Genomic DNA, 14,370 nt, shown 5'->3' on the forward strand with positions numbered 1-14,370 from the left:
GACACAGATGAAGACCCAGCTAACACCGGACACAGATGAAGACCCAGCTAACACCAGACACAGATGAAGACCCAGCTAACACCAGACACAGATGAAGACCCAGCTAACACCAGACACAGATAAAGACCCAGCTAACACCAGACACAGATAAAGACCCAGCTAACACCAGACACAGATAAAGACCCAGCTAACACCAGACACAGATAAAGACCCAGCTAACACCAGACACAGATGAAGACCCAGCTAACACCAGACACAGATGAAGACCCAGCTAACACCAGACACAGATGAAGACCCAGCTAACACCAGACACAGATGAAGACCCAGCTAACACCAGACACAGATGAAGACCCAGCTAACACCAGACACAGATGAAGACCCAGCTAACACCAGATACAGATAAAGACCCAGCTAACACCAGACACAGATGAAGACCTAGCTAACCTGTAACTAGCTAACCTGTAACTAGCTAACCTGTAATTAGCTAACCTGTAACTAGCTAACCTGTAACTAGCTAACCTGTAATTAGCTAACCTGTAACTAGCTAACCTGTAACTAGCTAACACCAGACACAGATGAAGACCTAGCTAACCTGTAACTAGCTAACCTGTAACTAGCTAACCTGTAACTAGCTAACACCAGACACAGATGAAAAGGGGAAACAGAAGTATATTTGCCAACTTTAATTATATTTTCTGACACCCTAAAGTCAAATGTTGGCACCAGTAGAGTAGCTATCTGAATATACAAACCACTCCTTCCGCAAACACGCCTTCTCCGATGTTGGTTACAAGGCAGTACTTATTTAAATTAGATAAGAGAATATAATGTTAGCATGGGTGTATTAAAATGAGTTAAGGTGATATCACCCTATCTCCTTAGTCATCCCGTCTCCTGAATCCAAGCGTTTGACATGGGGGAAGGGACCAGTAACAAACTTGATCAATGTAGAAGTAACATTAATTGTTCACACTTTGATCTGCTTTTATCCAAATATCGTCCAATTTCATGAAAAACCATGATTTTTGGACTGTTCATTGCCTTTAAAAGAAAATAAATCAGTCTCAAGACTTCAATGGGATTGGTGCCACAAATGCTAAAACCTTAGCATGTGGAAACAGTGGTAGACAACGAAACCAAGGCTTTGCTGTCATACCATGTCCATAAACTGCTAACAGGTTCAGGAAATCAACAGGCCATTTTGTAGTTTGGGTAAACTAACCATTTATGTAAAAACCTTTTGTGTTTATTACATCCTAACACACCGTGCTTCTACACCTGCATTGCTTGCTGTTTGGGGTTTTAGACTGGGTTTCTGTACAGCACTTTGAGATATCAGCTGATGTAAGAAGGGCTATATAAATACATTTGATTAGATTTTTTTAAATCTGCAACAAATCAGTTTGGTGGAAACACACCATTGGTGGAAAATGTTTTTTTTTTAAATAAATAATTATACAGATTTTTAGAATATTCACATGAAAATGTGTCACCAACTGGATGGAAACTAACGACTCCAAAATAAACACAAAAAAAAACGTTTTTTTCTTTTCCCCCTAATAAACTTCCTGCAATTGAAGAACCTTCTGGGGGAAGAAAAAAAAAGAAGAGGCATTTTGTAACTTTTCAACAAGCTAGTAATCTATGATAAGGGTTGACCTCGAGAGGAGACATGACCAGTCCAGTGGGCTAGAAACCCAACGCAGAGCAAGCCATCTCAAGCCTCTGTTCCAATATACACTAAACCACACCACTTACAATGAAGCCTTGTACAGTGGATGTCGATTCTGGCAGCCAACCACACTTCTCCGATTCAGAGGGGTAGGGGTAAAATGACGAAGACACATTTCAGTTGAAGGCATTCAATTGTACAACTGACTAGGTATTCCCCTTCCAGTTGTACAACTGACTAGGTATTCGTCTTCCAGTTGTACAACTGACTAGGTATTCCCCTTTCCCTTCCCAGGGCCTTGAAAATGTATTTGCCCTCTTTCTGATTTTCTCTATTTTTGATACTGCTATCAGAACTTCAACCAAAACCACATTTTTTATACTTATTTGCAACCAAATGCTGTAGTTGTTGATCAGTGTCTCACGTTGATGACATGGGTCCCATTATGTCTGGTGGAAACCACAACACTGTATTCCACAGTAAGAACCTCATACCAACGGTCAAGCATGGTGGTGGTAGTGTGGTGGTTTGGGGTCAGTGTGGTGGTGGTAGTGTGGTGGTTTGGGGTCAGTGTGGTGGTGGTAGTGTGGTGGTTTGGGGTCCAGCATGGTGGTGGTGGTAGTGTGATGGTTTGGGGTCCAGCATGGTGGTGGTGGTAGTGTGGTGGTTTGGGTTCAGCATGGTGGTGGTAGTGTGATGGTTTGGGGTCAGCATGGTGGTGGTAGTGTGGTGGTTTGGGTTCAGCATGGTGGTGGTAGTGTGATGGTTTGGGGTCAGCATGGTGGTGGTAGTGTGGTGGTTTGGGGGTCAGCATGATGGTGGCAGTGTGGTGGTTTGGGGTCAGCATGATGGTGGTAGTGTGGTGGTTTGGGTTCAGCATGGTGGTGGTAGTGTGGTGGTTTGGGTTCAGCATGGTGGTGGTAGTGTGATGGTTTGGGGTCCAGCATGGTGGTGGTAGTGTGATGGTTTGGGGTCAGCATGGTGGTGGTAGTGTGGTGGTTTGGGGTCCAGCATGGTGGTGGTAGTGTGGTGGTTTGGGGTCAGCATGGTGGTGGTTTGGGGTCAGCATGGTGGTGGTAGTGTGGTGGTTTGGGGTCAGCGTGGTGGTGGTAGTGTGGTGGTTTGGGGTTCAGCATGGTGGTAGTGTGATGGTTTGGGGTCAGCATGGTGGTGGTAGTGTGATGGTTTGGGGTCCAGCGTGGTGGTGGTAGTGTGGTGGTTTGGGGTCAGCATGGTGGTGGTAGTGTGGTGGTTTGGGGTCAGCATGGTGGTGGTAGTGTGATGGTTTGGGGTCCAGCATGGTGGTGGTAGTGTGGTGGTTTGGGGTCAGCATGGTGGTGGTGGCAGTGTGATGGTTTGGGGTCAGCATGGTGGTGGTGGTGTGGTGGTTTGGGGTCAGCATGGTGGTGGTGGTAGTGTGATGGTTTGGGGTCAGCATGGTGGTGGTGGTAGTGTGATGGTTTGGGGATGCTTTTGATGTCGTGGCAGGACTTGAAAAGAGCAGTTCATGCTTGAAAACCCACAAATGTCTCTGAGTTAAAGCAGTTCTGCATGGAAGAATGGGACAGAATTCCTCCACAGTGATGTGAGAGACTGATCAACAACTACAGGAAGTGTTTGGTTGGAGTTATAGCAGCTAAAGGTGGTACAACCAGTTAGAGTGTAACGGGCCAATTACTTTTCACACAGAGGCATTAGGTGTGATTATGAAATAAGTATGTCATTGTTGTGTTATTTGTTCACTCGGGTTCCTCTTTATCTAATATTAGATTTTGTTTAAAAAATGTGAAAACATTCAGGATCAACAATATGCAAAAGTAGAGAAAAGGGGGCGAATACTTAGTCACTGCATCTGGCATGTATTCTAAGTCGTAAGCTAGTGTAGGCAAGATATTAGAACGTAACCATAGTGATATCTAATGGCTGCCAAAAAATGAGCCGTTGCTTGCCGCTGTCCTCATACCTTGAGCTGACCGCAGCATTCCTAGAGCTCCCGCTGAAAAGGTGTGTGTGCGTGTGTGTGTGTGTGTGTGTGTGTGTGTGTGTGTTTGTTTCTACCTGGGGTCTCCCTTGCTCAGGTTCTGACTGGCTGGATTCAACACTGTCTGGTTCCCGTTCATCTCCACCACACATTTAGTCTTCAGATCCTTTTCTGGCGGGGAACACACAGGACAACAACAGTAAACAAGAACAGTTGTGTTGGGTCCAGGAATAGCTGATGATTCAAGGCTGATAAAAAATAAAAATAAATCACACAGCTAGTGCATCAACATAGCCACACCAACATGTCTGAATGTTTATATAATGAATAGAGGAGGAGTTTTGTTTTATTCTAATAGTGTAGCACCATGCTATTTCAGTCCATGTCAAGCAAGCACTGGTCACAAGGTTTGTGTTATGAACTCACCTCTTCTGTTCATTGGTCGGAGGCGAACAGCGACCTTTACATTAGAGTTACTCAAGTTGTCGTCCATGGCAGTAGGTTTTCTGTTGCTGGAATGAATCAGATTCATTAATAATGCATACCTTTACTGTACTCGTATGAATCGTGCCACATCCCTCTTGGTATACATTCTAGTATCTACTGGTTTCATCTTGACAAAATGTACAAAACGTAGAATGGTTGATCTCTAAAAAAAAATCACAGGTTATTTAATCATACGAAGATATAGAAAGTCAACTATAACTAGACCTACAGACAAACACACTACTTACTCTACGTTTTGTATTCAATCCAGTGCGTCCCAAGAAGGAATGAAGGCTGTCCGAAAAGTCAACTCTCACAAAAACTAAAAACAGCTTAGCGGACAGAGAAAGCTGTCAACTCACCGTGAGAATAATTATTATTTCTCCCTTCCTCGAACTTCCCAAATGCAGGCAGTTGTCTTCCAGAAGTGCAACTTCCTCGGCTAGTTTGCGTGTTAGCTGGGTAAAAACAAACATGCATATGGTGACATTGGCGGACTATTTTTTTGTTTTGCCAGCAACAAATATAAACAGTTTAGATAGCAAGTTGTCTTGAGTTCTTGCTATTATAAAAACATTCTCATTCTCAATAAACACAAATTACGCTCACAGTGTTGCAAACTCACCGGGAACGACGACAGCGCATTGAATAGTTTTTCACCTGTTGCATTTCCTGATATCGCCCGTAGAGATCACTGAAGTCATCATAAACAGACCTGAAACCTTCACCGGGTTTAGTGGGGATACAAATTGCCCCACTCTTTTAGACCTGCGCAAAGGTCTGATCGTCAAGAATAAACTGTTCGAGAGTTCCTTGATGTATTGTAGATCATTTTTTATCTTAAAGTTGTTTCGGAAAATATACTGTCTATTTATAGTAAAAGTTGGTGGAAAAGATTAGAATTATTGATGTCGGAAGCATTTTTCAAACGCTCCTTTCATTCGAGACAGCGTCCAACGTTTTACATTATTTTGTTACGGACAGGGAATTTATGGGAATAAAATAAGCGCTGTGATGTTGTTTTACGACAGTTTCCAGCAGCGGACGGCATGACTCGTGCAAGTGTGATTGAGTGTTGTTTACAAAATTGACAGTTCTCTCATCTTCTCTAAGTTATTGTAGGCTTTATAACGCGTTTCATATTGTGAATTTAGAGTATTAACGTAACCGAAGAAATGGGGGAAGCCAAAGAAAAAGAGTACGCGTGTGGAACTATCCTCTACATTTCAGAAATGCTTCTCTCTTGCTTGGGTTTGCTAAATTAGCCATGCTGCTAACTTACAATTCAGCTAACTAGCAAGGGAAAAACTGCATATCTATGTAATCAACCAACCCTGTCTCCGTTTTTGTAGACTAATAAAAAGTGAGAATGCTAGGTATGGGTTGACTATCTAAAAGAGCTAGTTATTTATCTATGTTGTTGCTATGTGTCGGTAGCTAGCTAATGCCAGCTGATCTGAGCCGAGCTGATGATGATGATGAGCATTGCTGATGTCATCAATCAGCTGGTCGAAGCGCATGAAGAAGGAAATGACGTCAACTTCAACAAGTAAGAACCCCAACCTAACCAAACGTTAGCTACCTAACCTTAATCAACAGTTTCCGTCAACTGCTTTTTGGTAATTGGTTACTATATTCTTATCGACACTATATTCACAAAAGTATATGGACACACCTTCAAATGAGTCGATATGTTGCTGACAAGGTGTATAAATTCGAGCGTATAGGCATGCAATCTCCATAGACAAACATTGGCAGTAGATTGGCCTTACTGAAGAGCTCAGTGACTTTCAACGTGGCACCTTCTTAGGATAAGTCAGTTCGTCAAATTTCTGCCCTGCTAAAGCTGCCCTGGTCAACTGTATGTGCTGTTATGTGGAAACGTTTAGGAGCAACAACGGCTCAGCCGCAAAGCGGTAGGCCATACTAGCTCACAGGGGTGCTGAAGCGCGTAGTGCATAAAAATCATCTTGTCTTTTGTTGCAACACTGATTACCGTGTTCCAAACTGCCCCTGGAAGCAACGTCAGCAGAATAACTGTTTGTTGGGATCTTCATGAAATGGGTTTCCACGGCTGAGCAGCCGAAACACAAGCCTAAGATCACCATGCGCTATGCCAAGCGTTGGCTAGAGTGGTGTAAAGCTCACCTCCATTGGACTCTGGAGCAGTGGAAACACGTTCTCTTGGAGTGAGGAATCACGCTTCACCATCTGGCAGTCCGACGGACGATTGTGGGTTTGGTGGATGCCAGGAAAACGTTACCTGCCCCAATGGAGAGTGCGAAATGTACATTTTAGTGGAGGAGTAATAATGGTCTGGGGCTGTTTTTCATGGTTCGGGCCCCTTAGTTCCAGTGGAGGGGAAATCTTAACGCTACAGCATACAATGACATTCTAGACGATTCTGTGCTTCCAACTTTATGGCAACAGTTTGGAGAAGGCCCTTTCCTGTTTCAGCATGACAATGACCCCATGCACAAAGCGAGGGTCATACAGAAATGATTTGTTGAAAAATCGGTGTGGAAGAACTTGACTGGTCTGTACAGATCCCTGACCTCAACCACAAAGAACACCTTTGCTCTTGTGGCTGAATGGAGAAAATCCCTGCACCAATGTTCCAACATCTAGTGGAAAGCCTTCCCAGAAGAGTGGAGGCTGTAATAGCAGCAATGTTCCAACATCTAGTGGAAAACCTTCCCAGAAGAGTGGAGGCTGTTATAGCATCAAAGGGGAGGACCAATTCCATATTATAATGTCCATGATTTTGGAATGAGATGTTGGACGAGCAGGTGTCCACATACTTCCGGTCATGTGTAGTGTATGTAAAAGCTCCCAGTCCACCACCTCGCCAAAGCCCTTGGGGAGGTGTCTTGTGACCCACCAAGTAAACAAAACCTTATGTCATGCCAGAAACCTGTCTTAAGCTCAAACGGGTATGTACCCGTGTGTGTGTGTGTGTGTGTGTGTACTTAAAATAGACAAGCATTTAACAATTTGAAGGAACGTGTGTACTTGTATCTCTTTGTCCAGATCGCTGTAGTGGCTGTGACGTGAAAACCCCATCGTTGTCCTCACATCAGTTTCACAGGAAACATCTGTGTGTGAGTACATTCATGATGTAGCTTCAGTGAGACTAGAACGACTCTGGCCACAGTGATTTATGCAAAATAATAATAATAACAAATAACCAGCTATGTATTTATTTATTGATCAGAAAAATAACCGGCTATTTAATTGTGGATCTGCCTTCTACTCCCAACCAGGTGGTCCGGACTCTTTGAATACTCCACAGTCTTACACAGGCTAGGTAAACCATTCAAAACTGTTCCCCCCTTCTTTTTTTTTTTTTTTTACCTTTATTTAACGAGGCAAGTCAGTTAAAGAACAAAGTCTTATTTTCAAGAACTAGGAACTGAACTGCCTGTTCAGGGGCAGAACGACAGATTTGTACCTTGTCAGCTCGGGGGTTTGAACTTGCAACCTTCCGATTACTAGTCCAACTCTCTAACCACTAGGCTACCCTGCCGACCCAAAAGCCTACAAGCTCATTCCCAGCTCCCTATGGGCTATTCATGCAACGTATTGAGTCTAAAAGGTCTCTTCTATAATTCTTCCCGTCAGCCGACGTCTATGAGAGCCGTCGGAGCACGTTCTGATCCCTACCGGCAGACCAGACATCGGGTGGAACAGGTCAGTGACACATTCCTGCACACACTTCTAGTTACCCGTCTAGTTACCCATCTAGTTACCCGTCTAGTTACCCATCTAGTTACCCGTCTAGTTACCCGTCTAGTTACCCATCTAGTTACCCATCTAGTTACCCGTCTAGTTACCCGTCTAGTTACCCGTCTAGTTACCCGTCCCATTATGGCTTTACGCTACAGAGGTGCTTGCCGCTGTAACAGAATCACAATGGATTGAGTTGACGCCGCATCTTCTTCCAAGTCTGTCTGTCTGTCCGTCCAGTTGAAGCAGCTGGGCCACCGTGTGGACAAGGTGGAGTTTATAGTGATGGGAGGAACCTTCATGGCCCTGGCTGAGGAGTATAGGGACTACATTATCAGGAACCTCCACGACGCCCTGTCAGGACACACCTCTAACTACGTAGCTGAGAACCTCAGGTAATACTGCTACCCCTGTCAGGACACACCTCTAACTACGTAGCTGAGGACCTCAGGTAATACTGCTACCCCCCCCGAACCCCTGTCAGGACACACCTCTAACAACGTAGCTGAGGCCATCAGGTAATACTGCTACCCCCGAACTCCTGTCAGGACACACCTCTAACTACGTAGCTGAGGCCGTCAGGTAATACTGCTACCCCCCCGAACCCCTGTCAGGACACACCTCTAACTACGTAGCTGAGGACCTCAGGTAATACTGCTACTCCTGTCAGGACACACCTCTAACTACGTAGCTGAGAACCTCAGGTAATACTGCTACCCCTGTCAGGACACACCTCTAACTACGTAGCTGAGGACCTCAGGTAATACTGCTACCCCTGTCAGGACACACCTCTAACTACGTAGCTGAGGACCTCAGGTAATACTGCTACCCCTGTCAGGACACACCTCTAACTACGTAGCTGAGGACCTCAGGTAATACTGCTACCCCTGTCAGGACACACCTCTAACTACGTAGCTGAGGACCTCAGGTAATACTGCTACCCCTGTCAGGACACACCTCTAACTACGTAGCTGAGGACCTCAGGTAATACTGCTACCCCCCCCGAACCCCTGTCAGGACACACCTCTAACTACGTAGCTGAGGACCTCAGGTAATACTGCTACCCCTGTCAGGACACACCTCTAACTACGTAGCTGAGAACCTCAGGTAATACTGCTACCCCTGTCAGGACACACCTCTAACTACGTAGCTGAGAACCTCAGGTAATACTGCTACTCCTGTCAGGACACACCTCTAACTACGTAGCTGAGGACCTCAGGTAATACTGCTACCCCTGTCAGGACACACCTCTAACTACGTAGCTGAGAACCTCAGGTAATACTGCTACCCCTGTCAGGACACACCTCTAACTACGTAGCTGAGAACCTCAGGTAATACTGCTACTCCTGTCAGGACACACCTCTAACTACGTAGCTGAGGACCTCAGGTAATACTGCTACCCCTGTCAGGACACACCTCTAACTACGTAGCTGAGGACCTTAGGTAATACTGCTTATTTGGAGGTCTCTGTGAAATAGTTACGGTCTGGAGTGTAATGGTTAGTTGGTTCCACTAGATGGTGCTAGATCTCTAGTTTGAAATGGAGCTCATGCTGGGCACCCCCTGCTCACCGCAATGTCTATTTCTATTGGCACAAGCACTGTTCATGACTAACTGTTCACACCCCTCTTGTTGGTGGAAAGAATTTTGCAAGTTTAAAGCTTTTTTTCCTGCAGTTCTACACATTTTGTCATGAGGTGCAAAGAATATGTTGCATTTTTAAAGCTAATTTTCTTGCAATTCTACACATTTTGCTATGTCTAGTGTGTATTCGTCTGATATGAGTGACTAAACAAATTACATTAATATCTATGGGTTTGAAAACCTAAATAAAGTTTTTTTTTAAATGTTAGCTGACATGGGCTAATTGATCTGGACATTTCTAACAAGTTATAATTAGCTCTGTAATGACAGACAAGAGGAACTGATGACCCAATTTAGAAATTGTAACTTGTGCATTCTACTATTACAACTTTCAAGAGTAAATTTAAAGCCGGAATCAGTTCCTTCACAGTTTTTAAAAAAAATAATAATTTAAATTGTCTCTGTATTTTTGCTGGAGGGGGGGTCCCCTGCCAACCCCTCACTCCCCACCTAAGGGGTGCGCCCCATAGTTTGGGAACCACTGTTGTAGAACATTTTTTTTTTAAATCTATTTCTCAAGCTAAAATACTTATACCTTTTTAACCTATCAGACAAATGAAGAAATGTACATTTTGATCTGATATTTGTTTAGAGAGTGAATTATAAAGTACACCCTCGTGTCCCCTGTGGCTTGGTGTGTCTTTGGGAGTTACAACAGGACTCTATGCTTTGGCCCTTCGCTGCAGTAGGAGGGAGAAGTTTTCTGTGACTTCTGGGAGATCAATAGAAGATTGAGGGATGTGATAGAGGAGTTGGGGAATGGAGGTCTGGACCCTGAGGGCTTGTTTGTTAGTCTATTTATTCCTTAGTAGCTGATAAGGTGTGTGTGTGTGTGTGTGTGTGCCCTCCTGTATTGCTCATCCAGCAGTGTTATCAGCACGTTCGTTAAGACGGATTACTCTAATTGTTGTTGCGGCTGCTTATCAGGCTGAGACGTGGGAGGCTCTTCTCTGCTGTTTGTCCCTGCCTGTGTCTGTCCCTGCCTGCCTGTGTCTGTCCCTGCCTGCCTGTGTCTGTCCCTGCCTGCCTGTGTCTGTCCCTGACTGCCTGTGTCTGTCCCTGCCTGTCCCTGCCTGCCTGTGTCTGTCCCTGTCTGCCTGTGTCTGTCCCTGCCTGTGTCTGTCCCTGCCTGCCTGTGTCTGTCCCTGCCTGCCTGTGTCTGTCCCTGCCTGCCTGTGTCTCCCCCTGCCTGTGTCTCCCCCTGTCTGCCTGTGTCTGTGTCTGTCCCAGCCTGCCTGTGTCTGTGTCTGTCCCTGCCTGCCTGTGTCTCCCCCTGTCTGCCTGTGTCTGTCCCTGCCTGCCTGTGTCTCCCCCTGCCTGTGTCTCCCCCTGTCTGCCTGTGTCTGTCTGTCCCTGCCTGCCTGTGTCTGTCCCTGCTTGCCTGTGTCTCCCCCTGCCTGCCTGTGTCTCCCCCTGCCTGCCTGTGTCTGTCCCTGCCTGCCTGTGTCTGTCCCTGCCTGCCTGTGTCTCCCCCTGCCTGCCTGTGTCTGTCCCTGCCTGCCTGTGTCTCCCCTGCCTGCCTGTGTCTGTCCCTGCCTGCCTGTGTCTGTCCCTGCCTGCCTGTGTCTGTCCCTGCCTGCCTGTGTCTGTCCCTGCTTGCCTGTGTCTGTCCCTGCCTGCCTGTGTCTCCCCCTGCCTGCCTGTGTCTGTCCCTGCCTGCCTGTGTCTGTCCCTGCCTGCCTGTGTCTGTCCCTGCCTGTGTCTGTCCCTGCCTGCCTGTGTCTGTCCCTGCCTGCCTGTGTCTGTCCCTGCCTGCCTGTGTCTGTCCCTGCCTGCCTGTGTCTGTCCCTGCCTGCCTGTGTCTGTCCCTGCCTGCCTGTGTCTGTCCCTGTCTGCCTGTGTCTGTCCCTGTCTGCCTGTGTCTGTCCCTGCCTGCCTGTGTCTGTCCCTGCCTGCCTGTGTCTGTCCCTGCCTGCCTGTGTCTGTCCCTGTCTGCCTGTGTCTATCCCTGTCTCCCCCTGCCTGCCTGTGTCTGTCCCTGCCTGTCTGTCCCTGCCTGCCTGTGTCTGTCCCTGCCTGTCTCCCCCTGCCTGCCTGTGTCTGTCCCTGCCTGTGTCTGTCCCTGCCTGTGTCTGTCCCTGTCTGCCTGTGTCTGTGTCTGCCTGTGTCTGTCCCTGCCTGCCTGTGTCTGTCCCTGCCTGCCTGTGTCTGTCCCTGTCTGTCCCTGCCTGCCTGTGTCTGTCCCTGCCTGCCTGTGTCTGTCCCTGCCTGCCTGTGTCTGTCCCTGCCTGCCTGTGTCTGTCCCTGCCTGTGTCTGTCCCTGCCTGCCTGTGTCTCCCCTGCCTGCCTGTGTAAGCAGGTGTGCTGACTGGCTTGTGTCAGTAATAAAACAGTCATGTTTCTCAGAGTCCCGCTACTTGTTCATTTGATGAGAAAAGCTTCAGTATTTAACTTCCAAATAGCCATTCAGATTATATCATTTTTTAATTGACTGCTATCAGCCAATCGGATGTGTTCTCTGGAGCAATAAATCCTGTGATTGTCTTAAGTCAGTCGTCAGATTGTTAGAATGGACATTATGTTGCCAGTAATAGGTTGGAGGAATATGAGCTGAGATGACTGGTCTAGATGATGACTGGTCTAGATGATGACTGTGGTCATCAAACCTGATGACTGCTCTAGATTGTTTTATCGTTGTCAAACCTGTCCAAGTGGAGAAAATGACAGCCAGACTGAAGAGGCAGATGTCTAATCTCAATGTAATCTGAATCTGCTCTCCTTGGTCCTGCATTTTCAATAAATCCTGAATCTGCTCTCCTTGGTCCTGCATTTTCAATACATCCTGAATCTGCTCTCCTTGGTCCTGCATTTTCAAGGGGGCTGAAGTTACACACAGAAAATGTAACTTTGTTGTGCCATTTTATGACGTGATTTTATAATATCCCACATTTTCCTGCCAGTGACTTGATGGACTGGGGTTGTCCAGGTACATTTTCCTGCCAGTGACTTGATGGACTGAGGTTGTCCAGGTACATTTTCCTGCCAGTGACTTGATGGACTGAGGTTGTCCAGGTACATTTTCCTGCCAGTGACTTGATGGACTGAGGTTGTCCAGGTACATTTTCCTGCCAGTGACTTGATGGACTGAGGTTGTCCAGGTACATTTTCCTGCCAGTGACTTGATGGACTGAGGTTGTCCAGGTACATTTTCCTGCCAGTGACTTGATGGACTGAGGTTGTCCAGGTACATTTTCCTGCCAGTGACTTGATGGACTGAGGTTGTCCAGGTACATTTTCCTGCCAGTGACTTGATGGACTGAGGTTGTCCAGGTACATTTTCCTGCCAGTGACTTGATGGACTGAGGTTGTCCAGGTACATTTTCCTGCCAGTGACTTGATGGACTGAGGTTGTCCAGGTACATTTTCCTGCCAGTGACTTGATGGACTGAGGTTGTCCAGGTACATTTTCCTGCCAGTGGCTTGATGGAGTGGGGTTGTCCAGGTACATTTTCCTGCCAGTGACTTGATGGAGGGGGGTTGTCCAGGTACTTGCTCTTGAGATCGAAGTTGCCCCGAATGTAATCGCAGATCTACAGTTGAAGTCGGAAGTTTACATACACCTTAGCCAAGTACATTTAAACTCAGTTTTTCACAATTCCTGACATTTAATCCTCGTAAAAATTCCCTGTTTTAAGTCAGTTAGGATCACCACTTTATTTTAAGAATGTGAAATGTCAGAATAATAGTAGTGAATGATTTATTTCAGCTTTTATTTCTTTCATCACATTCCCAGTGGGTCAGAAGTTTACATACACTCAATTAGTATTTGGTAGCATTGCCTTTAAATTGTTTAACTTGGGTCAAACGTTTCGAGTAGCCTTCCACAAGCTTCCCACAATAAGTTGGGTGAATTTTGTCCCATTCCTCCTGACAGAGGTGGTGTAACTGAGTCAGGTTTGTAGGCCTCCTTGCTCGCACATGCTTTTCCAGTTCTGCCCACACATTTTCTATGGGATTGAGGTCAGGGCTTTGTGATGGCCACTCCAATACCTTGACTTTGTTTTCCTTAAGCCATTTTGCCACAACTTTGGAAGTATGCTTGGGGTCATTGTCCATTTGGAAGACCCATTTGCAACTAAGCTTTAACTGATGTCTTGAGATGTTGCTTCAATATATCCACATAATTTTCCTTGTACTCATAATGCCATCTATTTTGTGAAGTGCACCAGTCCCTCCTGCAGAAAAGCACCCCCACAACATGATGCTGCCACCCCCGTGCTTCACGATTGGGCTCGCAAGACTCCCCCTTTTTCCTCCTAACGATGGTCATTATGGCCAAACAGTTCTATTTTTGTTTCATCAGACTAGATGACATTTCTCCAAAAAGTACGATCTTTACGATGTCATAAGGTGAATGCACCAATTTGTAAGTCGCTCTGGATAAGAGCGTCTGCTAAATGACTTAAATGTAAATGTCTTAAATGTTTATCCCCATGTGCAGTTGCAAACCGTAGTCTGGCTTTTTTATGGCGGTTTTGGAGCAGTGGCTTCTTCCTTGTTGAGCGGCCTTTCAGGTTATGTCGATATAGGACTCGTTTTACTGTGGATATAGATACTGTTGTACCTGTTTCCTCCAGCATCTTCACAAGGTCCTTTGCTGCTGTTCTGGGATTCATTTGCTGTTTTGCACCAAAGTACGTTCATCTCTAGGAGATGTCTCCTTCCTGAGCGGTATGATGGCCGCGTAGTCCCATGGTGTTTATACTTGCATACTATTGTTTGAACAGATGAACGTGGTACCTTCAGGCATTTGAAAATTGCTCGCAAGGATGAACCAGACTTGTGGAGGTCTACAATTTTTTTTCTGAGGTCTTGGCTGATTTCTTTTGATTTTCCCATGATGTCAAGCAAAGAGGCACTG

At 46.0% G+C, this 14,370-nt stretch overlaps 2 protein-coding genes across 2 annotated transcripts in view; one reads left to right on the forward strand and one right to left on the reverse strand.

The window, feature by feature from the left end:
* The window catches only part of LOC115118883 (kinesin-like protein KIF13B), a 98,351-nt gene extending 93,417 nt beyond the window's left edge, over positions 1 to 4,934 (reverse strand). Inside the window, exons 1-4 of the mRNA XM_065008577.1 lie at positions 4,765 to 4,934; positions 4,502 to 4,597; positions 4,080 to 4,165; positions 3,731 to 3,824 (exon numbers count right to left, since the gene is read on the reverse strand). Coding sequence (XP_064864649.1) covers positions 3,731 to 3,824; positions 4,080 to 4,146 — 161 coding nt within the window. The 5' untranslated portion in view covers positions 4,147 to 4,165; positions 4,502 to 4,597; positions 4,765 to 4,934. The remainder of the gene's footprint in view (positions 1 to 3,730; positions 3,825 to 4,079; positions 4,166 to 4,501; positions 4,598 to 4,764) is intronic.
* A 220-nt stretch (positions 4,935 to 5,154) lies between these two features.
* The window catches only part of elp3 (elongator acetyltransferase complex subunit 3), a 32,821-nt gene continuing 23,605 nt past the window's right edge, over positions 5,155 to 14,370 (forward strand). Inside the window, 5 exon segments of the mRNA XM_065009421.1 lie at positions 5,155 to 5,688; positions 7,170 to 7,240; positions 7,403 to 7,446; positions 7,761 to 7,829; positions 8,106 to 8,260. Of these exon segments, the coding sequence (XP_064865493.1) occupies positions 7,770 to 7,829; positions 8,106 to 8,260 (215 nt within the window). The 5' untranslated portion in view covers positions 5,155 to 5,688; positions 7,170 to 7,240; positions 7,403 to 7,446; positions 7,761 to 7,769.

This window comes from Oncorhynchus nerka, linkage group LG24 (genome assembly GCF_034236695.1).
Source record: "Oncorhynchus nerka isolate Pitt River linkage group LG24, Oner_Uvic_2.0, whole genome shotgun sequence".
In the NCBI taxonomy this organism is placed as follows: Eukaryota; Metazoa; Chordata; class Actinopteri; order Salmoniformes; family Salmonidae; genus Oncorhynchus; species Oncorhynchus nerka.